The sequence below is a fragment of the Ambystoma mexicanum genome, chromosome 3p (assembly GCF_040938575.1).
Source record: "Ambystoma mexicanum isolate Mex_15411 chromosome 3p, UKY_AmexF1_1, whole genome shotgun sequence".
Lineage (NCBI taxonomy): Eukaryota > Metazoa > Chordata > Amphibia > Caudata > Ambystomatidae > Ambystoma > Ambystoma mexicanum.
Window position 1 is genome coordinate 930,523,447 of NC_090925.1, and position 27,860 is coordinate 930,551,306.

At 46.5% G+C, this 27,860-nt stretch overlaps 1 protein-coding gene across 1 annotated transcript in view; it reads right to left on the reverse strand.

The window, feature by feature from the left end:
• Positions 1-27,860, reverse strand: part of ERGIC3 (ERGIC and golgi 3) — an 834,442-nt gene that overhangs the window by 672,962 nt on the left and 133,620 nt on the right. Inside the window, exon 4 of the mRNA XM_069652225.1 lies at positions 13,303-13,422. Within this exon, the coding sequence (XP_069508326.1) occupies positions 13,303-13,422 (120 nt within the window). The remainder of the gene's footprint in view (positions 1-13,302; positions 13,423-27,860) is intronic.

The following is a 27,860-nucleotide window of genomic DNA, read 5'->3' on the forward strand; positions in this document are numbered from 1 at the left end:
TAGCGGTCTGGTTTTGTTTACATAGTAGAGGACCGCCCTACGCACATCTAGGGTGTGTAGTTTCACCTCAGCCGAGCTTTGCGGGTTCTGGAAGAAAGCCGGAAGCTCGATGGACTGGTTTACATGGAATTTAGATATAAATTTAGGTGAGAACCTAGGGTGTGTGCGTAAAACCAGTTTGTCTTTGTGGATAGTAAAGAAAGGATCCTGCACTGACAGTCTGAATTTCACTGACCCTTCTTATAGAGGTAATGGCTACTAAGAAGGCAGTTTTATAAGTCAGGTGTTTGAGACTACTTTTATGCATGGGTTCGAATCCTGGCGGTGGGTTAGAAATAGGAGGGTGAAGTCTCTTTACTCCTTCCATGAAGGCTTTAACTACTGGTACTTTCCACCACGACACCTTGTTATGGGATGTGGTGTAAGCCGAGAGGGCAGCCAGGTGTACTTTCAGAGAGTTAAAAACCAATCCTGCATCCAGCAGGTGGAGCATGTATGTCACAATGTTGGAAGGAGTGCAATCAACCGGGTTGATTTGTTTATTCTGGCACCAAATAACAAATCTCTTCCACTTGTCAAAGTAACAGTGCCTTGTGTTTGGTTTCCTGGATTCTTTTAGGATGTCCATACACCTCTGTGGTAAATTGAGATGTCCAAACTCTATGACCTCAGGAGCCATGCTGCCAGGTTCATTGAATTGGGTTGCTGGTGCACTGTTTGACCTTGTTGCTGGGACAGTAGGTTGTACCAGGCTGGGAGTTTGATGGGCTCGCACACCGCCATCCTGCGTAGGTGTGGAAACCATGGTTGGAAGATGTTCCGTCTGAGTGCCCATATCCAGATTTTCTGGGCAAGCTTGGACAGATTTGGCGAACGAGTCCCTCCTTGCTTGTTCAGATAGAACATGGCTGTCGTGCTGTCCGTCCGGATCTGCACCGACAAGTTTATTAGATGGGGCTCGAACGCCCGAAGCGCTCTGAATACTGCCAGAAGCTCTAGCAGGTTGATGTGGTTCTTGGCTACTGAGTGAGACCAGAGACCCTGAGCTGTGTGGTGGAGATGGTGAGCTCCCCACCCAGTCAGGCATGCATCTGTAGTCACCACTGCCTGTACTTCGGGATCGTAAAAGGGTTTTCCCCTTGCGAGATTCTCTCTTGTCCACCAGTGTAGGCTCTGTACAAGTGTTGGCGAAACGACCACTAGATCGTCCCACTGACCACTTGCCTGAGACCACTGTTTCGCCAACCATTCCTGCATAGGACGCATGTGCAGTCGCGCGTGGGGGACCAGGTAAATCATGACGCCATCATGCCCAGTAACCGCATTGCTTTGCGTACCGTTATTTGTTGACTGGACTGATAATGTGGAATCTGCAGTAGTATATTCCGAATTCTCTCTTCCGAAGGGAAGGTCAACCCTTTCTGAGTATCTAGGATTGCTCCTAGGAACTGTTTTGAGGTGCTTGGCACTAGGCTTGACTTCTTCTCGTTGATTGAGAAGCCTAATTCGTGGAGGAGGTCGATAGTCCTTTGAATGTTTGTCCTGCAAATTCCTGGGGTTTCCCCCGTTATGAGCCAGTCGTACAGATAAGGGTACACTGGGATTGCCTCCCTGCGTAGGTGTGCAGCTGCCACCGCCAGTACCTTGGTGAATACCCTGGGTGCTGAAGCTATCCCGAAGGGCAGTACCTTGAATTGGTAGTGGCGACTGTCCACCTTGAAGCGCAAGTACTTTCTGTGCGCCGGGAGCATGGAAATATGAAAATAAGCATCTTTCATATCCAAGGTTGCCATGTAATCCCCCTTTTTTAGGAGGGGGATTACCTCTTCTAGCGTGGTCATACGGAATTTTTGGGGCTTGACATACTTGTTGGCAGGCCGTAAGTCCAGTACTGGGCGCATTGTCAAATCTTTCTTTGGCACAAGGAAGTAAGTTGAATAGATACCCTTGTTTACCTGGTGTCCTGGGACGAGTTCTATCGCGTCCTTTTCTAGCAGAATGGCAATCTCCTCGAGAAGGATCTTCTGATGTTCTAAGGAGTGTACTCTTTGTCGTGGAGGATGGTTCCGGGGACGCTGCAGTAATTCTATACAATATCCTGTGGACATTGTTGACAGCACCCATCTGTCTGAGGTGATCCCTTCCCAAGCCTGGGTGAAGTTGGAAATGCGTCCCCCTACTGGGGTTGCGTGAGAAGGGACCCTGAATTGAGCGTCACTGCTTTGGTGGAGGCGTGCCACCTCCCTTGTTGGGGCTGCCTCTGCCTCTTCCACGCCCTCTCTTGTTACCCCTGCCGTAACTTTGGGTAGACTGCTGGCTGTTGTTCCACTGTGTACCCTGTACCTGGGAATAGTTGCCTCTTTGTGAATTTTGGCCGCGTTGGCGACGAAAATTACTATTCCCCCTCTGGTTAGGGGGTTTGTTGGTTAGTTGGCCAAGGGATTTCAGTGTCTCGTATTCGTCCTTGGCGTTTTTAAGTGCGTCTTCGACGGCTTTCCTAAACAATAGATCGGGTTCCACCGGCTTGTCTATTAATGAAGCCTGAGTTTCTGTCTTGAACCCCGACTGCCGTAACCACGCATGTCTTTTGATAACAGTACCTTCTGCTATCAATCTTCCTGCGTTGTCCGCGGCGTCGAAAGTTGCTTTTAATATGCAACCAGACACGGCTCTCCCTTCTGCCGAGATCCGAGCCAATTGGCCCTTTAACGGATCAGGAGCAGAGGCTATGAGCGCCGCGACCTCTTCCCATTGATGGCAGTTGTAGCTGGCCAACAGGGTGGTGGAGTTAGCAATCCTTGCTTGGTAGGCGGACTTTGAGGCTACCTTCCTGCCAAACCCGTAAAGTTTCTTGCTCTCCTTGTCGGGAGGAGCTTCTGATGAAGATAAGGGTGTTCCAGCCCTCTTCCGAGTGTTGGTAACAACTAGGGAGTCTGGTTTAAGATGTCCTCTTATATAGAGAGGGTCAGACTGGGCTGCCCGGAAAAGCTTTTCGACCCTGGGGTTGACTGCTCTGGTGAGGTTTGGGTTCACCAGGGACGGATCTATTCTTCGTTGGATGGATTTAAGGATAGGGATGGTCTGAGCGACCGGCCTCCTCTCTCCCACCAACTCTTCAGCGAAGTCCCTTTCCTCCTGTACACCGTGGGTGTCGATGTGAAAATGTTCTGCCGCGCGAGCGAGAACCTCATTAAGGAGGGGCTGGTTATCGACTGGCGAGTCGGTAACTGGGGCTTCGTTCTCTACCGGGGAATCTACTCTGTAAATTTCCTGCTCATCTTCTCCCTCCTCCTGATCCTCATCATCCGCATAGTATTCCGTCCCGGCTTGTTCCTCCATAATTTCAAACTCCTGGTCCCCCTCAGGGAATGGAGTAGAGTAAGGCTGCACCTCGAAGGGTTCAGGTCTTTCGAACCGGGCCTTTTTACTTAGGGGGATAGGATCAGTGGAACCTGAGGGTGTGGCCCCGTGAGGGTCATACGAGAGGAAATGCTCTGGATTCTTGTCGTAGAAATCAGCCAAGGAAGACATCCTTGACATGACCCTGTCTATGTCTTCACTGGACCATTCTTTGGAACAGGGTATGACTTTAGTAGGCAATTTAGGGGACTTATCAAGGGCACCCTTGCTGGATGTTGATCTCTCAGTAGACTTGTATTTATCTGTTTGCTTAGGGGGGAAGGATGGTCGTACAGGAGTGGAAGAATGTGCTTTCCGCTGTTTCCCCCCCTCCCCGTGCGTGGAAAAATGTTTTCCCTGTCCCTTGGAGGCCCCGGAGACTTTCGACGCCTGGCATCGAGGATCGGGAGAGGTATCTGTGTTTTTCGAGCGTGGGGCCTCGCTGGTGTTAACTACGGGCTCCGTCTCTTGGAGCGCGGCCTGGGGGTGGAAGTCGTCTTCGTCCTCCGACGATCGAACTTCCGTTAGTCTAGGGAGCGAGGCACTCTTAGCAAGAGTGGATGATTGCCTTGCGTCATGAGGCGATCTCGATCGAGAGCGCCCAGAGGACACCGAGTCCGACCGTTCTATCTGTGCCTCTTTCCGAGAAGTCGACGTCGTCGAGGTTCGGTTGGACTTAGTGTGCTTAGTGTGTGTAGGGTGTGTAGCGCTTGCGTCGCCGGGGGTCTTCCCCATAGCCGCCCTGCCGGACGACCTTCCGAGGTCGGGGACCTGCGCTCGGCTGTCTTTCGACGCCGTAATGCCCTCGCCGTCCGAAAGTACGGCGTCGCTGCCATCGCTGAAGGCGCCCTCTGCTGCCATGGCCGCCTGCCTGGCGTGGTGGGCCTAACGCTTAGTCGAACGGTCCTTAAGTGTCTTAGGTTTAAACCTACTACACGCTCTGCAGTTCGCTTCGGGGTGGTCCCTCGGCAAGCTGAGATTGCACGTGGCGTGCCTGTCGACCCAAGGGTATTTGCGGTTGCACTTGGGGCAGAATTGGAAAGGGGTACCCTCCATACGCACCTAAAGGCAGCGGGCTGGTAAGTGTATGAAATATATAAGATAAGGTGTACTTATATACCAAGAGTGAAGAGTATGTACCACCCCCCACTCTCCCTACTTGCAGGGCCGAGGCCAGCGGCCTACAAGGCCCGGGCCGAGGCCAGCGGCCTTCCGAGGCCCAGATCCGTTGTGCGGCAGCCAACGGTCGATGTCTTCTCCAGCCGTCGTCGAGTGTTGAGGGTCGACGTTGGGGTGGGGAAGGATGTCAATAAAGAATTATATTTTTCAATTATTAGCAAAAGTATGGCTAAGGCCAGGGGACTCCGCAAGATGCTTCCGACCAGTATGGCGGAAAAAAACAATCTGAGGATCCTAGACGCATGAGGGATCTTGGGTACAGTGGACGTCACACTAGGGATAGTATTACTGGCACGCCTGTGTCGACGCCCATTTTCGAGTTTCGAAAAACAAACTGTAATACTCCGCAGCTTCCACTAGATGTCGGCCTATGCACAGCATGTGATCTAAGCAGATTCCACAAGCCTCAGAAATATATATATATATATATATATATATATATATATATATATATATATATATATATATATATATATATATATATATAAAAATAACATTTTCGACCCTTTTTTTTCCCCAATCCTTTTGCATTCGAGCAAAAGGTCATTCGATCCTTTTTTTTTCGATCGTTTGAATGGACACCGAGGACCGAAGCTGAAGTAGAAAATCGAAGCTCCTTATCCTTGAAGCCCATCTGGAAGAAGAAGAATTGCTGCTGCTTCCTTCGACCCAATCTAAAAGCTGTCAAGGACTGACCCAAGAGAGGACCTGGTGGCAGACCTCTCTCCGAGCTATGAGGTAACATCGTGCAGAACCTGATCTTCATTGAGGTACCCTGGAAGCAAATCCCGAAAGGCTGTCGACCAGAGAAGAGGTTCACCGAGAATCTTCAAGTAAAGCACCAGGACATCGAGGCCATCAAAGTCCATTGCAATCGACCAGGGTTCAGAGGATTTCTGTAACCGCTGGAAGCCAGTTGAGTCGTGTTGCCCAGAAGTGGGGGCAGCGTGTCGCTGTGCTGCTCGGCACCTGGAGCCGCAACGCCTCACCTTGCCTAAGAACATTGAACGAAGAGCTCCCTTGCCATCAATGTTGACCGCTTGGCCCCACTGGAGAAAGTCGAGGTCGTCGACGACTGAGGAAGTCTGCCGGTGGGTTTCCCGCCACCCGAAGCCAACAAAGACGCTGACCGAGTGAAGATCCGAAGTCCAGCCCGTGGTCGAGTCCCGATCGCCAAAGCTATCCAGACGCCCGATGCCCGCTGCTGGGCCTACGTTCATCACCAAGTCTTCTTTGCGGCACCAAACTCTTTGCATCGAGTTGGACCACATGCCTCATCTTCACAGGACTTACACGACCGATAATCATCGAAGATAAAAACTGCAGTCTCGATGCAAGTGCACCTTTCTTTGCGGAATCTCGATGCCCTGTTGCTCCTGCTTTTAAGGGAGTCCATCCTCGAGGGATCCGTCGACGAACCATCGAAGAAACTCTTCCAACTCGGGTACATTGGGGTAGTTGAACCTTTTAACCAGGAAACGAGACTATTTAAACCTTAATAGACTGGGCTTGTTAATGCTCTTTATTACATGTTGCCCAGATGGGGGTTTGGGGGGATCCTCACTCAGAACTGCATCTTAGTAGCTTAAGAAAGCATTCTGACATTGTTTAACCTAACTTGCCTTCCTTCCTATGATCTATGCGGCTACACATTGCTGTAGGATTTGTATGCCGGTATAACTGTCAGCATATGATGCTTTTTAAAGGAGTCAATAGCTAAGAGTGGTACCACATGGACAGTGTGTTATTAATTGATGTATATATCGTGAACCTTATTTTTAAAGAACTGTGTTCGCACATAAGTGTGTGAACATTCCTTTGTGGGAGCTTGGGGACTACACTGTACTTAAGAACCAGCCCGCATTAGCTCCTGAGAGCTTAAGCCTTGGTTGTTCATCCGTTGCTAAAACAACAGAGAACCTTGGCTGGGGTGCTCTGTGCCTCTACTCTGCCATACAGAGGGCAGAAGTACAGATACTCCCCCCCTCCAGTCTTTACACCAAGTAGACCTTCAGAAAGCGCTACTGTATTCCTAACATTTAAAGCACTAACCTCAGGAATAAAATTACAACGTCTGTGCCCATTCGCACATAAAATAATTGCTTAAATTGTATACAACTTTTCACCAACAACAAAAGAGTAAGCACTGACAATCACTATAGCAGTACACAGATGCCAGAAATCAAATGAACTAGGGAGTAGGATGCCAGAGCAAAGGGACAAACAAGGGTGGTATGAACCAAACTTACATTTGGGCATGCTACTGCTAGGCTATCCTTGGTAGCATTTTGCTTGTAACAATGATAGAAGTTCATTTTAGAACCACTACTGGTGCAGGGTTCTGAGAAGCAGTCACCCTTAGTGGACCTGCAAAGGTTTACAACAATAGTCTAACTAAACTCTCACTTGTTAACTATCTGGAGCACTACGGCTTAGACTTCCAAGATCTGGGGTACAATTCATATAGAAAAGAGAATGTCAAGCAATTGAGGTCTACACAAGTAAATACAAAAAGATACAATCATCTATCAACACAGAACACATGTGTTAAGTCAAAGTATATATAAAAAGGTAAGTAAAACAATATATACACATTTACAATCACAGTTTGTTGTCCAGAACAGGAGAAACAATACACTCTAGAATTCACATAGTTTCAAGTTAAGCATTGTTCTAATTCAACCTAAATTGGGGAAAAAGAAGAAGGATATAAAAAAGTGAAATCAATCTTTATGATGGATCTTTTTTTAGGACTACAAACACCATTTTAAAAAATTGACATTCTGAAAAGGTGTGGCTCTCCGAGACACCAGTCCTAATGCAACTGTACGATTAAAACTGGGTCGCTGTGCTCCATAAACAGAACCTACTACTTCTTGATAGAGCACAGCAGCAGAGTAGCAATATCCACGGCTCACAAGGAGGATGTCCTTAATTTCACAACACTAGGCATGCGAGATTCACACAACAAAAGTGCCCACATCGGGTGCCACAACTCGTCAAGCGGTCCAGCACGATGACCTACCTGAAAGAGGGCTCAGAATTGCTTAGGCAACCTGTTCAAGGGAGGGAGGCAACATGGAAGGCCTCCCCGGTCGAAAGAAGAGCAGAGCTTCTCCTTGCAGTAGATCAGATGGGCAAGTGTCATCTCAGTAGCAGTTATCTAACATTCTCTGTGGCCTCTCATGCTCCTTGGCTCCAGTGGTGAACGGACAAGTCGCTCCAGATCCTCTCCTGATATACGGAATCCTAGAATGAGGAGACCCCCCAGCCCACCTATCTAGTAGGGGCCTGCACCATTAAAACTCTTGCAAGCCGTCTAATTCACACAAGATCCACGATGTGTATTGTGACTGTCTGCAGCGCCATACCCAACCTGAACCAGTTTCACTGCATACAAAAGGCTACTTCCCGGACTCTTGACAATGCCACCAAAAGAGGATGCCCATATATCGCCAAGATGTCCAAAAGGAAGTGAAGCACAAAAAAACAGCCACGCAAGATGGCAAGCCACTTTGAGCACTGTAGTGACAAACTGCTACCATGCCATAAAAAAGGTTCCCAGGAGTGCAGCCAAAAAGGTAAAAATAAAGGCACTACAGCACTAGCATGTCTGAGCTTCAAGTAGCATAGGAAAAGGATCCCATAGATCAAAAAAGCATAAGAAATTAATGTTTCTCGTGCACTACTCCCTTTAAGGGAGGTAGTAGCACTCTAATAATATTAAAGAAAGACAGCTCCACCTCCCTGCGCACTGGTAACCTTACGAAATTACCAGTGCACAAAAAGAAATGAGTTAGGCCAGGGAGTGAGGTTTAAAAATTCTTCGTTACAAACAGGGTTCTAAAATAGTACGCAGATATGCAGTGGTTATCATTGAAGTATAAGTGAGATTTTAGTTTTACAGATTTCTCAACACATAGGCAGCTCAGTAGGGGTAATAATGCCGAGACGTGTAGGGCTATACCTTATAGCACAATAATATGCAGGCAACGTTCCAACAAAATTGTGTGACATCTGAGTGTATGTGCCAAGGACAGGATGTAGCTCAGACATAAGCGACTGAACAGGATCTGGCTCAGGCACATGCAGCTTAAAAGAAATGCTCCTTGACGTGCTGTGGATTCTGACAAAGGGCATTTCTTAATGTGCATTAGCGGTGAAATGCCCGGTTTATCACTGTACAGTGGCAGTGAGAATAAGGTCAGACTGTGTATCATGAGAGCAGGATAGTGTGACTAATCTGGAGACTTTGCCCCTTCTTCCCTAGGGGGAGCCACCCCCTTTGAGGCTAGGGAGGTGAGCCCACTCAGAAAACCCCTCCCTAAGTGTTTGATAAAGTGGGACCTCACTGGGAGGGACTATTTAGGGGATAAGGACTCAAGTGCAATGGGGTACTCCCTATCCATGAGGTATCTGCTTACATGCTGACAATACATGTATGTGTTTGTCTCAAGGTAATGCTGAACTTTCGAAATGCTTGACAAGCTGTGGTGAACAATGCACCCCTTTTTTGATACCGAGCAAGAATAAAGGGCCAACAACTTATGAATGGAGGAGAACACCAATGCGGAGGCAATTCTCTGAGGTGAAAACGTCGGCAAGGGGAGGAGCCACACAGACCAACAGAGCCGGCTGCAGCACGGGAGGAGGCAGACAACTGAGGGAGAGGCCATATGCCAAACAGAGAGAGAAAGTGAGAGAGGAGAGAAAGTGAGAAAGTGAGAAAGAAAAGCGAGAGAACGGTAGAAAAGAGAAAAAGCAAGGGAAAGGTAGAAAGAGAAAAACGAGAGAAAGTGAGAAAGTGAAAAAGCAAGACAAAGAGAGAGAGAGAGAAAGAGAAACAGAAAGAGAGGGGCAGGGGGGAAGAGAGACACCCGAGCAGGATAAACCTGGAGAACGGTCAAAGGGAACCAAGAAACTACGAACCAGAAGCAGAGAGGGGTCATAGGAACCCTAAAGATATTGTGTCAGGGGACCCCACAGGAGCCACATGGGCACAATAAGCAGAGTGGGACCCCGGAGGCTCCCGAAAAGTGGTTGAAGTGGGGAGTGATCGACCAAGTTGGTGGATAGGGATCAGGAAAATATCCCTCCACCAGGGGAGGAACGATAGCTCAGGGGCAACGCGTTTGTCTTGGAAGACAGACAACGCAGCTCAACACAGGTTCCAATCCCGATCCTGCGATTATAAACCACTTGCTGGTATTAAGCGCGTTATAAATGAACAATAAATCAAATATAAAAAGAAAACAATTTAGACATTTTGTTTTTCCAGGAACTTGAGACTTTTTCAAACTTTGGGTCATTTTGTGGAACGTTTGATAGATTAGCTTTGTTAGGAAGGGAACTCCCTTTTATTAGTAGGGTCAGTGAAGCATTTTCTTTTATTTAAATAAAACTACAAACATGTCCTCTGGACTGTGTCGTCCTTCTGACTTTCCACAGCAGTCCTGATGATAGTCGTATTAATATGGAAATAATTTCTTTATAGAAAACGAGCCAGAGAAGGCACTGGAGTATCCTGAACACATTTACACATTTATCACATCAGGAATTAGCAAATTTACTCTCCAACAAGGAAGAACGCTTGGCCGCCCACTGTGACAAAAGAAAGTGTTATGAAATAAGTTCTTTGCAAAGGTAATATTTAGTGCAAAGAAGTTCTTAGTTAGGCATGGCACTGTGTTGTGCTATATTATTGCTTTAAACAGCAGCAATTGAACTGATTAGTTTACGATATGTAGGAACAAGATGTAATGCAGTGTAGGCTCTGCACAGATTTGGGAGAATGACATTCTCGTGCAACGCCTGTTTCACACTAGTTAATATATTTACAATCTGGCTGTGATTTCTTCTGCACTAACAGTTCTGTGCAAGCACTGTACATGGTGCATGTTTATTTTGATTTACAGTTCATATCCTTTGTGGTGTTCTCAAAGGCCTGGCTCCAGAGTGCCTGATTTGCATAGGCCTATCTCCAAGTGCTTCACACACTGGTGGTCTCATGCTTCATGTGCCCATCACACAGTCGCACACATCACATACACACCAACACAGATGTACAAACACACACACACAACTTCTTGTTGAAATTAGTGTATTCATTGGGCCTACATAGGAGTACACCTATTTATTTAAAATCAATTGACAGCAGAAGAAATCTGGACTTGTGCAGCCAAATGATATGATCCGTGAAGATGCTAAGGGCAATTCCCATCACTTATTATAAAACAGAGTAAAACCAGTCTTTATGATTGACCCTCTTTTTAACACCATTTTACAAAATGCAAAATTGACATATCAGTCTAAAAAATAGTTGATCTCTTAAACACCAGTTGTACGATTCTAAGTAGGTATATGTGCTCCAGAAACAGGACCTGTGTGAAAAGCAACACTTTTATCAAGGTTTACCGTCTCAAGTCTCTTTGGTGAAACGTTGCAGTTTACAGAGGATATACTCTGGGATGATTGATAATACACTTTGTGTAACAAGACTTGCTAAAATGTTCACATTATGTCAATTAGAGGACAGAAATCATAGGACAAGAGCTTAGTTTTCTGAAACCACCTGAACAACTTGGCATCTGACCTTGCACTTGAAAAGGATATGAACATTATTTGCAATAAAACAGTGCTATAGGGAGCTAATACGTTGTCAAAGCTGCCAGCATTTAAAATGTCCTCCCTGCTCATAACCTTCGAAGTATGTACTGTGAAGTAAGAATTGGAGAGATGGCAGTAGCAAGGGTGAATGAAGGAACAGAAGGAGCGCATATACCACCGACATATATTTTTAATACATTGTACCACATGCTTTTCATATGCACTAAATTTAAAGTTTAGATGTTGGACTACTTGAAGCTGGCGCGTAATGCTTTTGGGATAAGAATTAGGGATGAAGCATTCAATAAACTATTCAGAGGTGAAGAGCCACTGATTGCTTTGGCTTTATCAATTTTTCTTAGGCACATGGAAAAAGCTATCAAGTTTTTAAAAAGTTTTAAGGGATGCTGGCTTGCTTTTATGGCTATGTATAATGTTTAATTATAATACGCAATGAAATGTTTCAGTTTTAAGAAACGTTTGAAGTCTTTTTATACTTCGCTTGTGTAGTTGTAACTGCTAATCCTTTCATTTTAAATTGATAGTGATGGCATTGTGCTTTTTTTCCACCAGCGTTCGGCTGTGTTGTTTATAACTTAAGTTGAATGCATAAACGACGCCCAAGTGTCAATGAAGTCTCAACAGTAACAATATCAAAATACGCAATTAAAACACAACCATATATAATAGGAAGGTTTATATCGAAATAAATGTCATAAAAACAGAAACAATATACTTCTAAATTCTTAACACATACATTTGGAGTATCCTAATTAATCCCTAATTCCCCATCTCACTCTATACAAGGGGAGAGAGGGGGGGAAAGGGGGAAAGAGAGGGACAAACACACACTTGCACATTTTCTTCAAGCACTGTGGTTTGAAAAACTGTTAATGTGATTGTATGTATGCATTGCATTTTTAAATTTTCTTGGACAGAGTTAACCACCTCTAGTACTAGTGTTAAGCTACTGAGCCACTGTCTTCGTGCACCCAAGGGAATATCGCCCTGAGAGGAAGAGGCAACTTTTTAGAACCTTCCTTAATTACAATGGGGTTGCACTTTTCACTGCCCCACAACATTGTTCTATGATCAGCAAGAAACTCTGCACGCATAACTGTATACATCTAAGAAAGTTCAACAGAAAAAATGTACATAGAACCATTGTGCATAGTTTGCACAGCTGGAACATAAGAACATGTGTGTGCAAGACAAACAACGGAGTGGGACAGAGAAAGACAAAATATGATGATGTTCGTGGTGGACCTGAGGGCACCTTCTACTTGATGGAATTTCAAAGGTGCTCAAAGGCACAGCCACACAACCCCAAATTGCGGTGAGTTCAAGAAGTGCGAGCAATCCTAATCCTATACTTCCACTTCGGGAGCTAGAGCTGAAAGAGACTGGGCAACCTTTGAGGTCTGAAGTAGATTGTGCTGGTGATAAAAGAAGAGGCAGTTGATGCTGGTCCAATGCTGCAAAGACGTTGACGGAACACAATAATAAAGGCATGTGTTGTACAAAGCGAGCTTAGTATCTGAATGGTGAGGTGGGGCACAGGTGAAAGGACACATTGTAGTTTTATTTCCTCCAAGTGGTTCAAAAGTGCCCTATAAATGCTCCATAGTATAAGCGCACCATCTGCCATCCCATTCATTTGAGCATATGAATATTCTGCAACAAGAGCTCTCCGTTGATTTCAAGCCCGGTTCTCTGCTTATACTCTGTATTCCAGTAAGGACCCTTCAAATTAATAATTTTACTTTCTGGAAAGAGTGCATATTATAGGACTCTTCATCCACTTAGTATAGGCCCACGTAGCCTTTAACATTAGTGTGGAAAGCAAGCTCAGAAAAAATGAAAAACCTTCATCTTACGTGAGCCACGAAAATGTCTAACAAGGAGGGCAGATGTTTAACAGTAATGTTGCTACTTACGGTGATAGCCTCACCATTGGAGCATGTGGAGTCCATCTGGGGCCTCCTGGTCACTGGGTGTCTTACTGGAAACCTAGCATAGTCGTGTAATCAAAGCAGCCATACTTGCCACACTATTATTCCCACCAACAACACAAATAATGCGATTATCACTCAAATGGAGGCATAAAGTAAACGGTACCATGCTTCTCGGCCTCTGGAGTCACAGGATTTCCGTCTTTATCCAACCGCTGCTTGAAGAGGTTATGCTCCACATCCAGCTGCTGCTCTCCGGCCACATCCATTGCATCTATGCTCAAGTCTTGAAAAATAAACACACTCATTACCACAAACTCCATTTGATTACTTGCTTTAGTCTGGTACGTTTCCAGATTAGGATTCAATATATGAATGTTTTTGGTTTCAAAGAATCACACAATCATCTTGTGTTCACTTTAGAGAGGACACATACTTGCTTTGCTGCACGAAAGTGGTAATGAGATGAAAGTTGGATGAACCTCTAATTGAGCAGTCTAGACTGAGATTACAGATCAGCAGAACAGACTTCAGCAGAGATGGTGGAGTCTAAACCAGATAGTTATGGGCGCTTGGGTTGCTTATCAGAGCGCTGCTACAGAAGGAAATGGGAACAGCTGCAGATCTCGGCACCAATTAGGCTGACCCCTGCCTAGGAGTTCACAGATTTAAACAAAACGTGCCAAGGTCTAATGCACTTGTTCCAAACTAGTGTGCATAATTAATACACAATCCACTGGTTCTTTGTATGGTGTGGTAATCGTACGTATGCACACTAGTTTGGAACAAGTGCATTAGACCTTGGCACGTACCCCTTGGGAAAGGGACATATGTTGGATATACACTATTTAGACAATGAACCATCTTTTAAACCATCTTCCCCATGCCAACCCATCCCCCACTGATAGAGGTATCACCTTTGAAGCTGGCATAGGACGTACAAAACATGGCAGCCAGCTTTATTGCACTAACCACTGAAAACTTCGAAGCAAAATATCTCATCAATTTTGTAAAAAACATTAATTACTGTTCCAAGGATCCCTGTTAACGATAGAAAGATTGCATCAGCCAACCACAATATCAGACTTCCAAAAAAGTGAAAAAGATTCTGCTCTACTGGAAGCTGCTGAACTAGCTCAAGAGACTGATCACCTAGAGACCAATCAAGTAGCCCCTAAACAACCCCCTGAGTCTGAGTTGCTGAGCCAATCTCATTGAAAGTGGTGAGGGGGTGGGGGGGCTGCGCAAAGGCTAAGTAATGATTAGCCAAGAGCAAAGTGACTACAGGTGTGTGAATAGGAGGTTCAGCTTTCTATTACACCACAGCCTTGGCAGAAGGAGGCAAGGTTAAAAATACACACAATTGGAAACTAGCTTCTCCAGAGCCTCTTTGCCTATGAGCCTTTTTGTTTTTGCCTTTCTTCCAGTTGCACCTGGGAGTACCCCAAGTTTCCCCAATTACTCCACTGTCTCTCCACACTGTGCTACTCAGCTATAATGCATTCACTCCTGCGTCTCCTGCTGCTCCCACTACTCATCTCACCCTACGCTTTCTCCAACTACAATCTACAACTTCCTCCTTTACTATCCCTATTATCAAACTCGCAACTCCCACTGCTCCACCTCTCTTCCAACAAACAAAGCAGACACGCTAACCATACCTCCTCTAACAACTATCCACCTCGCCTCTCTTCCTCCGAGACTCAACTTCTCTACTCTTCCTTACCTCATCAACTGAACATAGCATGATCACTTATTCATATACAGCTCTCTCAGTCACGAATCACACCATCCATGTCGGCTAACAATTGTTTCCACCAACATCTCCTTTCCAACCTGTGACCTTTTCTCACCACTTGCTTCACCTATTACTAAAAGGAACCCTTTTACCACTCCCCCTTTCTCTCGGACCTACAGTTCAGAATCCTCCTCCACACCTGATGCCTTTACACCCACATTGCCTTCTTCAGCTTCCATTCCCAACTATACTTGTGCCTTGAAACACTTATCTACAGGTACATTATGAATGCCATATCATACGACTCATCCTCCTCTCACTTCCCACTGCTTACTTTCACCCCCAAGTCTCAGCATGCTTAATCTAGGATCACCCCATTTCTAAGATCTCTCTGCACAGACATACCTTGACTGCTGCGCAAAAGGAGGTGTACCCACTTGCATGAGGAACTGTAAACTCTACATCTCTGCCCTGAACTCTCTCAGGTCCACACCCGATTGAGCGAAAAGGGAATTCTACCCAACCCTCATCGACTCCTACACCATCCATCCTCACCGGCTACAGGGCACCCTTAACTCACTCCTCAGTCCAGAATTATCAACTACACTCTTCCAGCCAATGACCTAGCTGACTACTTTGCTGCAAAGATTTCCAAAATTAGACACTCTCCTGACTTTCCTCACACTCCCTCCGCTACATATTACATGCTGCCTGCTGTACCATCATCCTCTGCTTCTATCTCCCACTTTAGTCACACTAATACTGACAAGGTGCTATCTCTACTGATGTAGGCAAACCCCTCTTGTGCCACATCAGACCCTCTTGCTCCTCAGCTAGTCAAGCCTGTTGACCCTTTAGTGGCCTCTCATCTCACTGAACTCTTGAACCTGCCCTTCGACTGATTGCTTTCTCATGGTTTTCAAAACCGCAACGTTCATAACTCTGATAAAAAAGCAACTTGCGCCCAGTGTGTCTCCTTCTGCACTACACTAAATTGCTCAAAAAGGGTGTGTTCAATCTCCTTACCAATTTTTTAGACATCCACAACCTTCAAGACCCCCTACAAGCAGGTTTCTGCTCCCGCGACTCGACGGAAACTGCTCTCATGAGTGTGTCCAATTTCATCGCCTGTGCTGATCAGGGTCGAAATTGAACATAAAACTGTCTCGGGCACCAATGAAAAAGTGGCCCACAGACCTGAGGGTATCCGGGCGCGTGTTCAAGAACACTTTAAGCTTGCATGTTACAGTTACACATTTCAGGAAGGTTACAGGGTGCATTAATAGTAAATGATGGCAATATACATGGTTACATACACAGGTGATTGTACACAGGGGTGTATACACAGTATACATTGCATGTCAAGGAGCAAGGTGGGTTAATCGGGGGTGATGAACGAGGTATGCGTTCAGCTGCAGATTAGCAGGTGGGTCAGACGTGAGTAGTCCTAGTCTAGTCAGTTATGGGTCAGACGTCAGTAGTCCTAGTCTAGTCAGTTATAGGTCATTTTCTTTGAGCCATTTAATGCAATTAAGTCTGAAGTGTGTATAAGATTGGTCAGACCTTAAGGATGATGGGAGGGAGTTCCATAGCTGGGCCGCTTTGACAGGGAAGCTGGTGCCTCCGGCTGTGCTCAGCTTAAATGGGGGCACAGCTAGTTGGTTGGTGTATGCTTCTCTGGTAGGTCTGTTAGAAGTTCTTCTTTTGAATCTTTCTGTTAGGTTTTTGGGGGCTAGGTCATTAATACTTTTGAAGGTCAATGATGCTGTTTTGAGTTTAATTTTGTGAGCTGTGGATAGCCAGTTAGATTGTCTTCTGGCGTCTGAGATATGCTCTCTTCTTGGGATTCCTAGGGCAGCTCGAAGGGCGTTGTTCTGCAGGGTTTGGATTTTTTGCAGTGTGTGTTTATTGGACCCTATGTATAGTGCATTGCAATAGTCCAATTTGGATAATACCACGGCTCTCGATAGGGTGAGGCAACTGGCGGTGGAAAGATATGGTTTAGCTGCTCTAATCAGCTTTCAGGTGTAAGCGGTGCTAGAGGCCATCGCATTCACCTGCTTTGTTAGAGAGAGGCAAGAGTCGAGGTAAAAACCTAGTGTTTTTACTTCTTTCGCTACTTTAATGGTGTTGCCATCTATGAGAAATGATGAGTAGTCGTCGTTCAGTCTTTTGATATTTTGTGTGTTCCCCAGCATGATGAGTTCCGTTTTGTCATTATTCAGGCATAGACCATGGCGGGCCATCCATGCCTGGATGATGAGGTATATCCTGTTCACCAAGGCCAAATCCCGTTCATAATCCCCCGGAAATCGGGATGAGAATCGGAGTGTCATCTGCATAGTTTGTGTAGGTGACACCCAGAAGGTCCAGATCATCGAACAGGGGCTTCGTGAAGATGTTATACATAGTCAGAGAGACACAGGATCCCTGGGGGACGCCACATGTGATAGGTACTGGGGCAGCCGCTGCGCAGGTGGAGAAAACCCTCATGGTTCTGCCGCTTAGGAACAACCTGATCCATGCAATGGCATGTGTGGAGAAGTGGGCTGCAGTTTCCAAGTGGGTACAGAGCACGTCATGATCCACCAAGTCAAATGCCGCTGAAAGGTCCAGCAGGAGGAGTAGGGCAGTTTTTCCAAGATCTCTCAGCTCATCAACTTGGGTTTTGAGATCGATAAGCGCAGTTTCGGTACCATGTTGAGGCATGAAGCCTGACTGACTGGTACCTAATAGTTGGTGCATCTCCAAATATTTTTGGATCTCTAGGTAGGCCACTCTGTCTAGGATTTTTAGCATAAATGGTACCGTGGTGATTGGCCTGTAGTTAGTCGGGATGGCGGAGTCCAGGGTTTGCTTTTTAAGCAGGGGGAGGACCCATGATTGTTTAAGATTGTCTGGTATGGTGCCTGATGCAAAGGAAGCATTAATAAGTTTGGAGATAAATGGGGATAGGTCTCTGGCCGCGTCTTTTATCAGTTGGGCTGGGCATATGTCGCCTCGACAGTTGGTTGGTTTGAGCGAGAGTATTATTTTTTCAATCTCTAGGATGGTTACTTTGGTGAAGTTGAATTTGTGTTTTGGCTTGGTAGAGGTGGGTGGTTTACCAATTTGATTGGTTGAAGTGGGTATATTTTGTTTCTTTTTCTCAATTTTGGTTTGGAGTGTGGCAATTTTGTTGTTTAGAGCTTTTTGGATGTTAGAGCACCACGTTTTATTTTTGTCGCAGTTGTCTGGAACAGGGATAGGGTTTTCCAGTTCCTTTAGTATGAGAAATAGCTCTTTGGTTCCAGATTTAGCCTGTAGTATTCTGTTGTTAAAGTTTTCTTTTTTGGCCCTCATTTCATTTTTGTAGATCTTAGAGTCACTGATGAGAGCTACTTTGTTAGCCTCTGATGGAGTTAGTCGCCAGGCGGATTCGCATTTGCGTTTTTCAATTCTTAGGGATTTGAGGTGAGGAGTGAAGCAAGTGTTTAAGTGTGCTCTGGGCTTGCTTTTTCTCATTTTCAACGGGGCGATAGTGTCCAAGGCTATGGCCATGGTTGAGTTGAATTCGTTCACTAGGGCTGTTGGGTTTAGTGATTCAGATAGGGAGTTTAGAGTTGGGAGGATAAGTGGTAGCAGTTTGTCTGCAGTTATATTTTTTTTAATTTCTGGTTGGTTGGGGGGGGCAATATATTTTCCTTGGGTAGGGTGGTGTTTTCATTTATGAGTAAGGTTATTAATGCATGATCTGTCCAGATTTGTGGGCAGACATCGGTAATTGTTACATTACAGTTGTGGTTGGCTACCAAGTCGAGTGTTCGACCTTTTTCGTGGGTAGGTTGTGAGATTCTTTGGGTAAATCCCAGTTCTGTGATGACATTGGCGATGTTAGTCGCTTGCAAGTCTTTGTGGTCGTTGAAACCTAAATTCATGTCTCCCAGGAGGATGGCTTGCGATGAGTTTTTTAGAATGTTTGAGATGATCATAGAGATGTCCTCCTCAAAGGTTCCAATGGGACCTGGAGGCCTATCGATGAGGTGTATATTGATAGATTGAGAAGGTGATGTTGAGAGTTTGGCGGTTAAGGATTCACAAGATTTGGTGATTGAGGGTGTTTCTATTTTTATGGCGAGGTTGTTTTTAGCGATGATGGGTAGGCCACCTCCTCGAGAGTTGGTTCTGTCCTCTCTGAGAATGTTGTAGTTAGGGGGCAGGGCGAGCATCAAAGCGGGTCCTGCAGCTTGGTGAAGCCAGGTTTCCGTTATGGCTAGAAGGTCATAGTCGCCTATTTGGATGAGATCGGCAATTTCGGTGGCATGTGCTATTAATGATCTAGCATTAATGAGGGAACCCTTCAGCGGTATGTTTGGTTTGGGTGTCGCAGGGGTGACATGGCTTTTCTTTTTGGTGGGTTTGTTGCTTGATTTTCGGTGGTTGTTAATGGGACTGTTAGCGTGGGAATCTCTTTTGGTGGGGGAGGTATCTAGTTTGGGGGCATTGCGTTGGTGGTCTCTTGTATTGCTAGGTTTGGTGGCTAGTCTGGCTGGGGGTTCATAGATTTTGGGTAGTCTTGATCGTAACTTGGCATTTCTGCTTAAGGTATCGCATGGAATATTTGTTATGGGGTGGTGGGTGATAGGTATCTTTATAGTTTGTGGGTTAGTGTCTGGGGTGCTGGTCGGTTGGGGCTCGTCATCAGAGTTTGATGTTGCAGTAGGCATAGATTGTAGTGGGTGGTTTGCTGTTGTCATTGTGGAGCAAAGGGTGATCAGGAGGATGAAGATGGGGATCATTCTATAGTGCATACAATGGCTGTCAGCACAGTGGCTAAGTATGGGCAGTGGTAACAATGGCTAGGGTAACACGATGGCTACGCGATGGCTAGGGCAACAGTGGCTACGCAGTGGCTAGGGCAACACAGTGGCTACACAGTGGCTAGGGCAACACAGTGGCTACACAATGGCTAGGGCAATACAGTGGCTACGCAATGGCTACACAATGGCTAGGGCAACACAGTGGCTACGCAGTGGCTACGCAATGGCTAGGGAAACAGAGGCTACACAATGGCTAGGGCTACACAGTGGCTACACAATGGCTAGGGCTACACAGTGGCTACACAGTGGCTAGGGCTACACAGTGGCTACACAGTGGCTAGGGCAACACAGTGGCTGCGCAATGGCTAGGGCAACACAGTGGCTGCGCAATGGCTAGGGCAACACAGTGGCTGCGCAATGGCTAGGGCAACACAGTGGCTGCGCAATGGCTAGGGCAACACAGTGGCTGCGCAATGGCTAGGGCAACACAGTGGCTGCGCAATGGCTAGGGCAACACAGTGGCTGCGCAATGGCTAGGGCAACACAGTGGCTGCGCAATGGCTAGGGCTACACAGTGGCTACACAGTGGCTGCGAATTGGCTAGGGCAACACGATGGCTACACAATGGCTACACAATGGCTAGGGCAGCACAGTGGTTATGCAATGGCTACACAATGGCTAGGGTATCACAATGGCTAGCTAATGGCAACTCAGGACTACACAAGTTGAATTGTCTGTATACCAATTGGATAGAAAGTAGTGTAGTATTGAGTGCAACAGTCAGAGGGGGCCACCTGGAGGTTTGAGTGGAGGTAGGAATGACATGATGCGCTGTTAGCACAGACAGAGTGTATGGACACAACACTGTAGGGCTGGATAATGTAATAGTAACAATAGCTTGAGTTATAAGTTGCTACGGTACTTACATTGGCATGTCCATAGAACAGGGTTCGGATAATGTCTTCCGTCGGCCAGCGGCGAACAGGGGCAAACAGGGGTGTTGGCCTTAATATGGCCTTTAGATGGCCGGCTCTTCCGCCTGGCGGCGGATATTGGCCTGTAAAATAGGGTTTTGCTGCGGCGCGTTGCCTAGCAACGCCGAGGACGCCGAGCCTCGTTTTCAGGCCGCATCACGCCCGAAATTTTGGATTTGCTGATGTCGGCGCGTGCGGACCTGCTCTCAAGTGCTGACCACCATGGATGTGCTATAGGGCACACGCACGGATCCGGATGGGCCAGGTGGGTGGGGGGCACACGGGCCCATGGCGCTCTGCTGGTCCTGGTGGGTGGGGGGCACACGGGCCCACAGCGCTCTGCTGGTCCTGGTGGGAGGGGGGCACACGGGCCCACGGCGCTCTGCTGGTCCTGGTGGGTGGGGGGCACACAGGCCCACGGCGCTCTGCTGGTCCTGGTGGGTAGGGGGCACACGGGCCCACGACGCTCTGCTGGTCCTGGTGGGTGAGGTGGAGGGGGGCTCCAGCCCTCCTGCTCCAAGGAGAGGAACAAATGGTAATTCATTCCTTTAGTGACAGACTGTTTGAATAGTACCCAGGGGGGTGATTTTTTTTAAAAAATGTAAGCAAATTGTGATATTTAAAGAATATTTATTCAGCAACAATAGTCAAAACTACTAGCTGCATAGTGAAGTAACTCAAACTGGCCCAAATTGGCCAAAAAGTCGCCCATTTTGACCCAAAAAACTGGCCCACACTAGCATTTTGCATTTTTGGATCGAGCATTGCTCTATTGCCCTATAGGCCAGTCCGAGCCTGCTTCTAAGCACTGCAACCTATCCTCTATCTTCATTCTCCTTGACCTGTGCGGTGCCTTTGACACAGTCGATCACTCTGATCTCCTTAATACATACTCTCTTCTCGGGATTCGCAATCAAGTCCTTGCCTAATTGAATCCTACCTTGCACCTCGCCAATTCTCTGTCTCCTGGAGCAACAACTCTTAACTCACTTCTCTATCTGTTGGTGTTCCCAAAGGCTGTCTTGGGTTTGCTCCTCTTTACACTCTACACCTCTGCTCTTAGGCCACAAATCTCCTCCCTTGGGTTCTCATACCAACTCTTCGTGGACGACACCCTAATCTTCTTCTCTTTTCCTGAACTCTCCTCTGATCCCTCTATCAAAATTTCCAATTGTGTCTCTGCCATTAAATATTGGATGGCTTTGCACTCTTTGATGTTAAACTACCAAATCAGGTGCTCTTCTTCCCTGCCAAAAGCTGTCTCTCCTCTTCCTATCCCGTTCCCACCTAATACTATCCCCTACTTTTCTTCAGCTAGAAACCTCTGCGTCACTTAACACCCTTCTCACACCTTCTCTACTTTCATCTCCAAAACGGGAACATCAGCACCCCTCAGCCTCAATATTAGAAAAATCAGACACCTCCGTCCTTTCAATATCGCCAATCATCTGTTTAGCTCTTGTATCTTCTCTAATCTGGGCTACTGTGCTAGCATCCTCTTGACTCCCCAACTATGCTTTCTGTCCTCTCGACAAGATCATTAACTTCACTACCAGGACTCTCTGAACTCCCTCACTTCACACCTACTTCCTCATAGTGTCACCAGGCTGTATGGCTGACGATGCAAAACAGGGCCAGATTAAAAGGTTTTTTTCCTGGTTCACAAATCTATCCAGGTTAAAGCACCACTGTATCTATTCACTATCCAACTCTACAAGCCTTCTTATAATCTCTGGCTCCTCGAGTATTCTTGTGGCTTCTCGTCCTCCTTGTGCTTCCTCTCGCTTCTGCTTTTTCTCTCTTCTTGCTCCACTTGCATGGAATTCTCTTCCCCCGGACATCCGGGAAACAGTCCACATGGATGTGAGGCTGGAAACCCTGGTGCAAGTGGGGTTGGCCGGCAATGGCCAGGAGAAACAGAAAAACCACAAGGAAACTCCAACCAGGGAGTTAAGTCGCGTAATCCTGAGTCACCAAGAACAGTGACTCCCACTAATAAAAACACGAGAAAGGTCAATATGTCACTGGTAGGAATTACAAGAAGTTTTCCAACAGAGGATGTCAGACCACGGACTACATCTCCCATAATGCCTCTGGATCAGCACAAATATATTCCTTTTAAACTAAAAATGAATAAAAGAGGGTTGCATACCAGGAAGGAAAGGTTCCCTTTTCCCTATAGCCGTGGCAGGAAGAGATACGAGGTGGGCAAAGTACGGGATATGGAAGTTGCACTGTGCCATGATAAAAACAAAGAAGCAGAAAAACCAATGCCTCGGGAGGTGGAGAGAGAAAGGGAGGGACTGACTGGGGAAAGGTGGAAGGAATTGCGCACACCTGAAGGTAAAGAGGGTGGAGGGGAGGTGCAGTTAAAAACAGCCACCTGGAACTCATTAGCTCTCCCGATTTTTTTATCTAGGAGCCGAGTGCAGGCACAGCGGAGTGGAGCCCGGACGTCAGTGGATTTGAGTGGGCATACTAGGTCAATCTATCCCTGGGACCGAGGAAGACCCTACAGCCGCACATTCAACCCAGGGATCCGGACAACCAAAGCGAAAACAAAGAGGGCAAGGAAAGGGTGCTCTTGGAACTCCTGTGACATTTTACGAGCAGAGCTCTAATTGCGAGAGCACAACGCCGTCTGGGAGGAACGTTCGTGGTTTTGTTTTCTTTATTTTTCCTTCTTGGTTCAAACACGGCTCACGAGGAAAAGCCGGCAGAAAAAAGGGAATGTTCCGTGATATGGCCATTGCAAGTGAAGTGCAGGACTGAAAAGCCTATTATTTTTGCATTATTGGTGGTTTAAGTTTCAAAAGCTGCAATTTCGTTCCGAAAATCACAGTGCCAGTGAGAAGCCTATTTACTTTGCATTATTTGTCACATGAGTTATACAAACGGCAAATTCGGTCGAAAAAACCTGAATAAACCCCTTCTTTGATTTAACCTGAATTACTGACTCCTGCCTGCTATTTAACAGTGGTGGCAGCGGTGGGATGCACGGTAACGCCTTACTACCGCATCCATCATGGAAGCAGTAATAAAAACCTTGGCAGAAGGGCAACAGCAACTGCAGTAGCTGATTCAAGTGCAAGGCCACCAGGCACAAGCTGATCGCCAGGCATTGCAGCAAGCCATACAAGTACAGAGCGCGGCACAGGACCAAGGAAGAGAAGCGCTAAGGATCCTGGGGGAGGCTGTAGCCGCAAACAGGACACAACCGGCTGTACCGCCTACTATTCTACAAAAATACCAAAACGGGGATGACCCAAGTTTTTTCTTTGTGAACTTTGAGCGTATTGCAAGAGCAGCACAATGGCCACAAGAGAGATGGGCATTCTTTTTGGCCCCTTTACTAACGGGAGTCGTGCAAGGGGCCTACCAAGCCGCCAACCCCACAGGCGATACCCCGTATGCCGAGCTTAAGAAAACAATCCTCGAAAGACTTGGAATGGATGAAGAATCCTACAGGATTAAATACAGAGAGACCCGATTAAAGCCCGGAGAAAGCCCAAGACAGCTGTTCTATAGGATACAAGATTTAGCCGAAAAATGGCTGCAGCCCGGCACCGCTACAGTAGGACAAATCAGAGACAAAATCATGTTGGAACAGTTTGTGGAGGCCTTACCCAGCCCAATCCAAAGATGGGTAAGACGGCATCATCACTTAACCCTGCATGAGGCCATAGATGTGGCCACCGCTTACCATAAAGCAGGAACGCCCAGATCTTTTACAATACCTTCGGTGAAACCACTTGGTGAGGCTACAACTCAGCGCCAGGGGCCCTACCGGACACTCCCAGTGGAGCCTAGAACCAGACCAGAACTCCGGCCAGTAGTAGGTGGTGGCATCCAAAAAAGTGCAGGCCCACAGTGTTTCGAATGTGGAGAATGGGGTCACATCGCGAGGTTCTGTTCCAAAAAAACAAAATCAGAACCCATGGAAATCGGAACCCTTCAATCACAAGAATACAGAAGGAAGAAAGTACCCTATGTGATAGAAGTCACTGTAGATGGCCACCCTGCACAAGCCATGCTGGACAGCGGAAGCAGACAGACAGCGATCCAGCCACTTGTGAGCAGTTCAGAGAAATTCCAGGTGAGAAACATAGCGGTGAAATGTGTGCATGGGGATGTGAAAGAGTATCCCACACAGGACATCGTCCTGGGGAAAAAAGGGGACATGATACCTATAAAAGCGGCGGTAATACCCTCCCTTCCAACACCAGTCCTAATAGGCACAGACTTTCCCAAATTCGAAAAATGGTTACAGGAAGCTCCTTATGCTGGTTCTGAATTAAGAGAATATCCAAAAAGAAAACAGTTATCCCGGGCTCAGAAGAGGGAAATCAAGGTAAAGTGGAGGGCAGAGGCCCATGACATAGCCCTGATAGACTGGAGAGTGGAAGATCATATTCCCTCCTTCCGCACTGAAACAGAGAACGATGACTCACTCAAAAGAGCGAGAGAACAAGCACAGGAAGGGAACTAACAGAGGTTCCACGCCATATTTCAAGGAAAAACAGGGCCTCTATTACCGGATTACTAGAAGGGCTGACCACGCAGAACAGGAGCAGTTATTGGTACCCCAATCTTACCGCTCGAATTTGGTGCAGCTGGCACATGATCACAACACGGGGGGACATTTGGCGGAGAACATGACGCTTAAGAGATTACTCCAGAATTACTATTGGCCAGGAATATATGCAGAGGTGGCTAAATATTGCCAAGAATGTTCTACCTGTCAAAGGACCAGCACCCATATACCACCCAGGGCCCCATTGCAGAGAATCCCCATCATCAGAGAACCATTCCAAAGAATAGGGATGGACATTGTGGGACCTCTTGAACCAAGCAGTCGGGGATATAAGTACATATTGGTAGTGGTTGATTATGCCACCAGGTATCCAGAAGCTTTTCCTTTAAGAGGTACCTCAGCGAAACAATTATGCGATGTCCTGCTTCCCTATTTCTCAAGAGTGGCAATACCCCAAGAAATAGTGACAGATCAAGGGAGTAACTTTATGTCGGTAGTAATGAAAGAGGTATGCAAGACCTTGGGAATAACCCACCTCAAGACTTCAGTGTATCACCCTCAGACGGATGGTCTGGTGGAGAGGTACAATCAGACAATAAAACAAATGTTACGAAGAGCCACCAGCCCTACCGGGTTGGGCTGGGACAGAACTTTACCTTGGGTCTTAATGATCTTGCGCGACACCCCACAATCCTCTACAGGGTTTTCACCATTCGAACTCTTGTTTGGGAGACAACCTAGGTCCATCCTAAGGGTGTTAAGGGAAACATGGGAATCCCAGGAGGAGACCAATTTATCGGATTATGTTAATAATCTACAAGAACACCTGGGACGCCTGCGGGACCTGGCCCAAGAGAAGTTAGGAAAAACACAATTGCAGCAGGAGAAATATTACGATCAAGGGACCAGATTAAGCACCTTTAAAGCCAGGGACAAAGTGCTGGTATTTACTACCTACCAGCTCCAATAAGATGTTGGCTCAATGGAAGGGTCCATATAAGATCACAAAGGTTTTAGGTCCTGTAAATTATGAAATGGAACAGCCAGACCGACAAGTGAAGCAACAGAACTATCATGTGAACCTACTTAAATTGTGGAAGGAAACGACCCCTTCGATTTTATGTAGCACCCAGTCAGAACTATCAGTAACGGAACAAATGGTTCCCATGGTTCAGAGCGGTTTACAGGATGTCGTAGTAGGAGATAAACTGAATGAAGAACAAATCACTGAATTATTCAACCATCTGCAATCAGTTTCAGGTGTTTTCTCAGGACTTCCCGGGCGAACTAAGATGGTGTCACACCACATTAACACAGAACCAGGAAAGATTGTACGACTACGTCCTTATCGTATACCCGAGGCAAAAAGAGAAGACATGAATCAAGAAATAAATGAAATGTTGAAACTGGGCGTCATTATACCATCTAAAAGCGCCTGGTGCTCCCCGATAGTTTTAGTGCCCAAACCAGATGGAACCACCAGATTCTGCACAGATTTCAGGCAACTAAATGCCATATCTCACTATGAGGCATATCCCATGCCCAGAATAGATGAGTTATTAGAGAAATTAGGAGCAGCAGCGTATCTAAGCACATTGGACTTAACAAAAGGGTACTGGCAAATTCCATTACATCCAAATGACCAAGAAAAAACAGCATTTGCCACTCCTCAGGGTCTCTTTCAGTTCACAGTGTTACCCTTTGGGCTACACGGGGCACCAGCTATCTTCCAAGCACTAATGGACCAGTTACTTAAACCACATGAAAAATACGCTGCAGCGTATCTGGACGATATAGTCATATTCAGCACATCATGGGAAGAGCATCTAGTACATCTAAAAAAGATAGTGACAACCTTGGGAAAAGCGGGCCTTCATATAAACCCAAAAAAATCCAAACTAGCAGCCAAGACCACCAAGTACTTGGGTTACTCAGTAGGTGGTGGGGTCATAACCCCCTTAGTAGATAAGGTCCAAGCATTACAACAGCTACAAATACCAACCACCCGGAAGGGAATAAGGGCATTTTTAGGGTTTGTGGGATATTACCGGAGATTCATACCTCATTTCTCCACCATTGCGGCTCCACTAACAGACGCCCTAAAAACTAATAAACCACTGGAAATCAAGGAGGACGTCATCAAAGCCTTTAATGCCCTGGTTGGCATGATTGCTAACAGACCAGTTCTACACTGCCCTGATTTTTCCCAACACTTCTATTTACAAGCAGATGCATCAGGTTGCGGTCTGGGGGCTGTTTTGTCGCAAGCAACCGAGAATAACCTATGTCCCATCGCCTTTATTAGTAGGAAACTGCTACAGCATGAATTGCCCTATTCAACCCTGGAAAAGGAGTGTCTTGCTATTAAATGGGCGGTGGAGTCCTTGCGCTACTATCTACTCGGAAGAAAGTTCACCATATTCACAGACCATGCACCTCTACGTTGGCTAGCTACTCAAAAAGATTCTAATCAGAGTTTTGCGGTGGTTCCTCACGTTGCAACCTTACAATCTTGAAACTGTACATAAGCATGGAAGGTATCAGTTGGTGGCGGACTACCTCTCTCGCTCTTTGGATCCGCCAAATCGGCGTGATCCTTTGAGGGGAGTATATGAGGCTGGAAACCCCGGTGCAAGTGGGGTTGGCCGGCAATGGCCAGGAGAAACAGAAAAACCACAA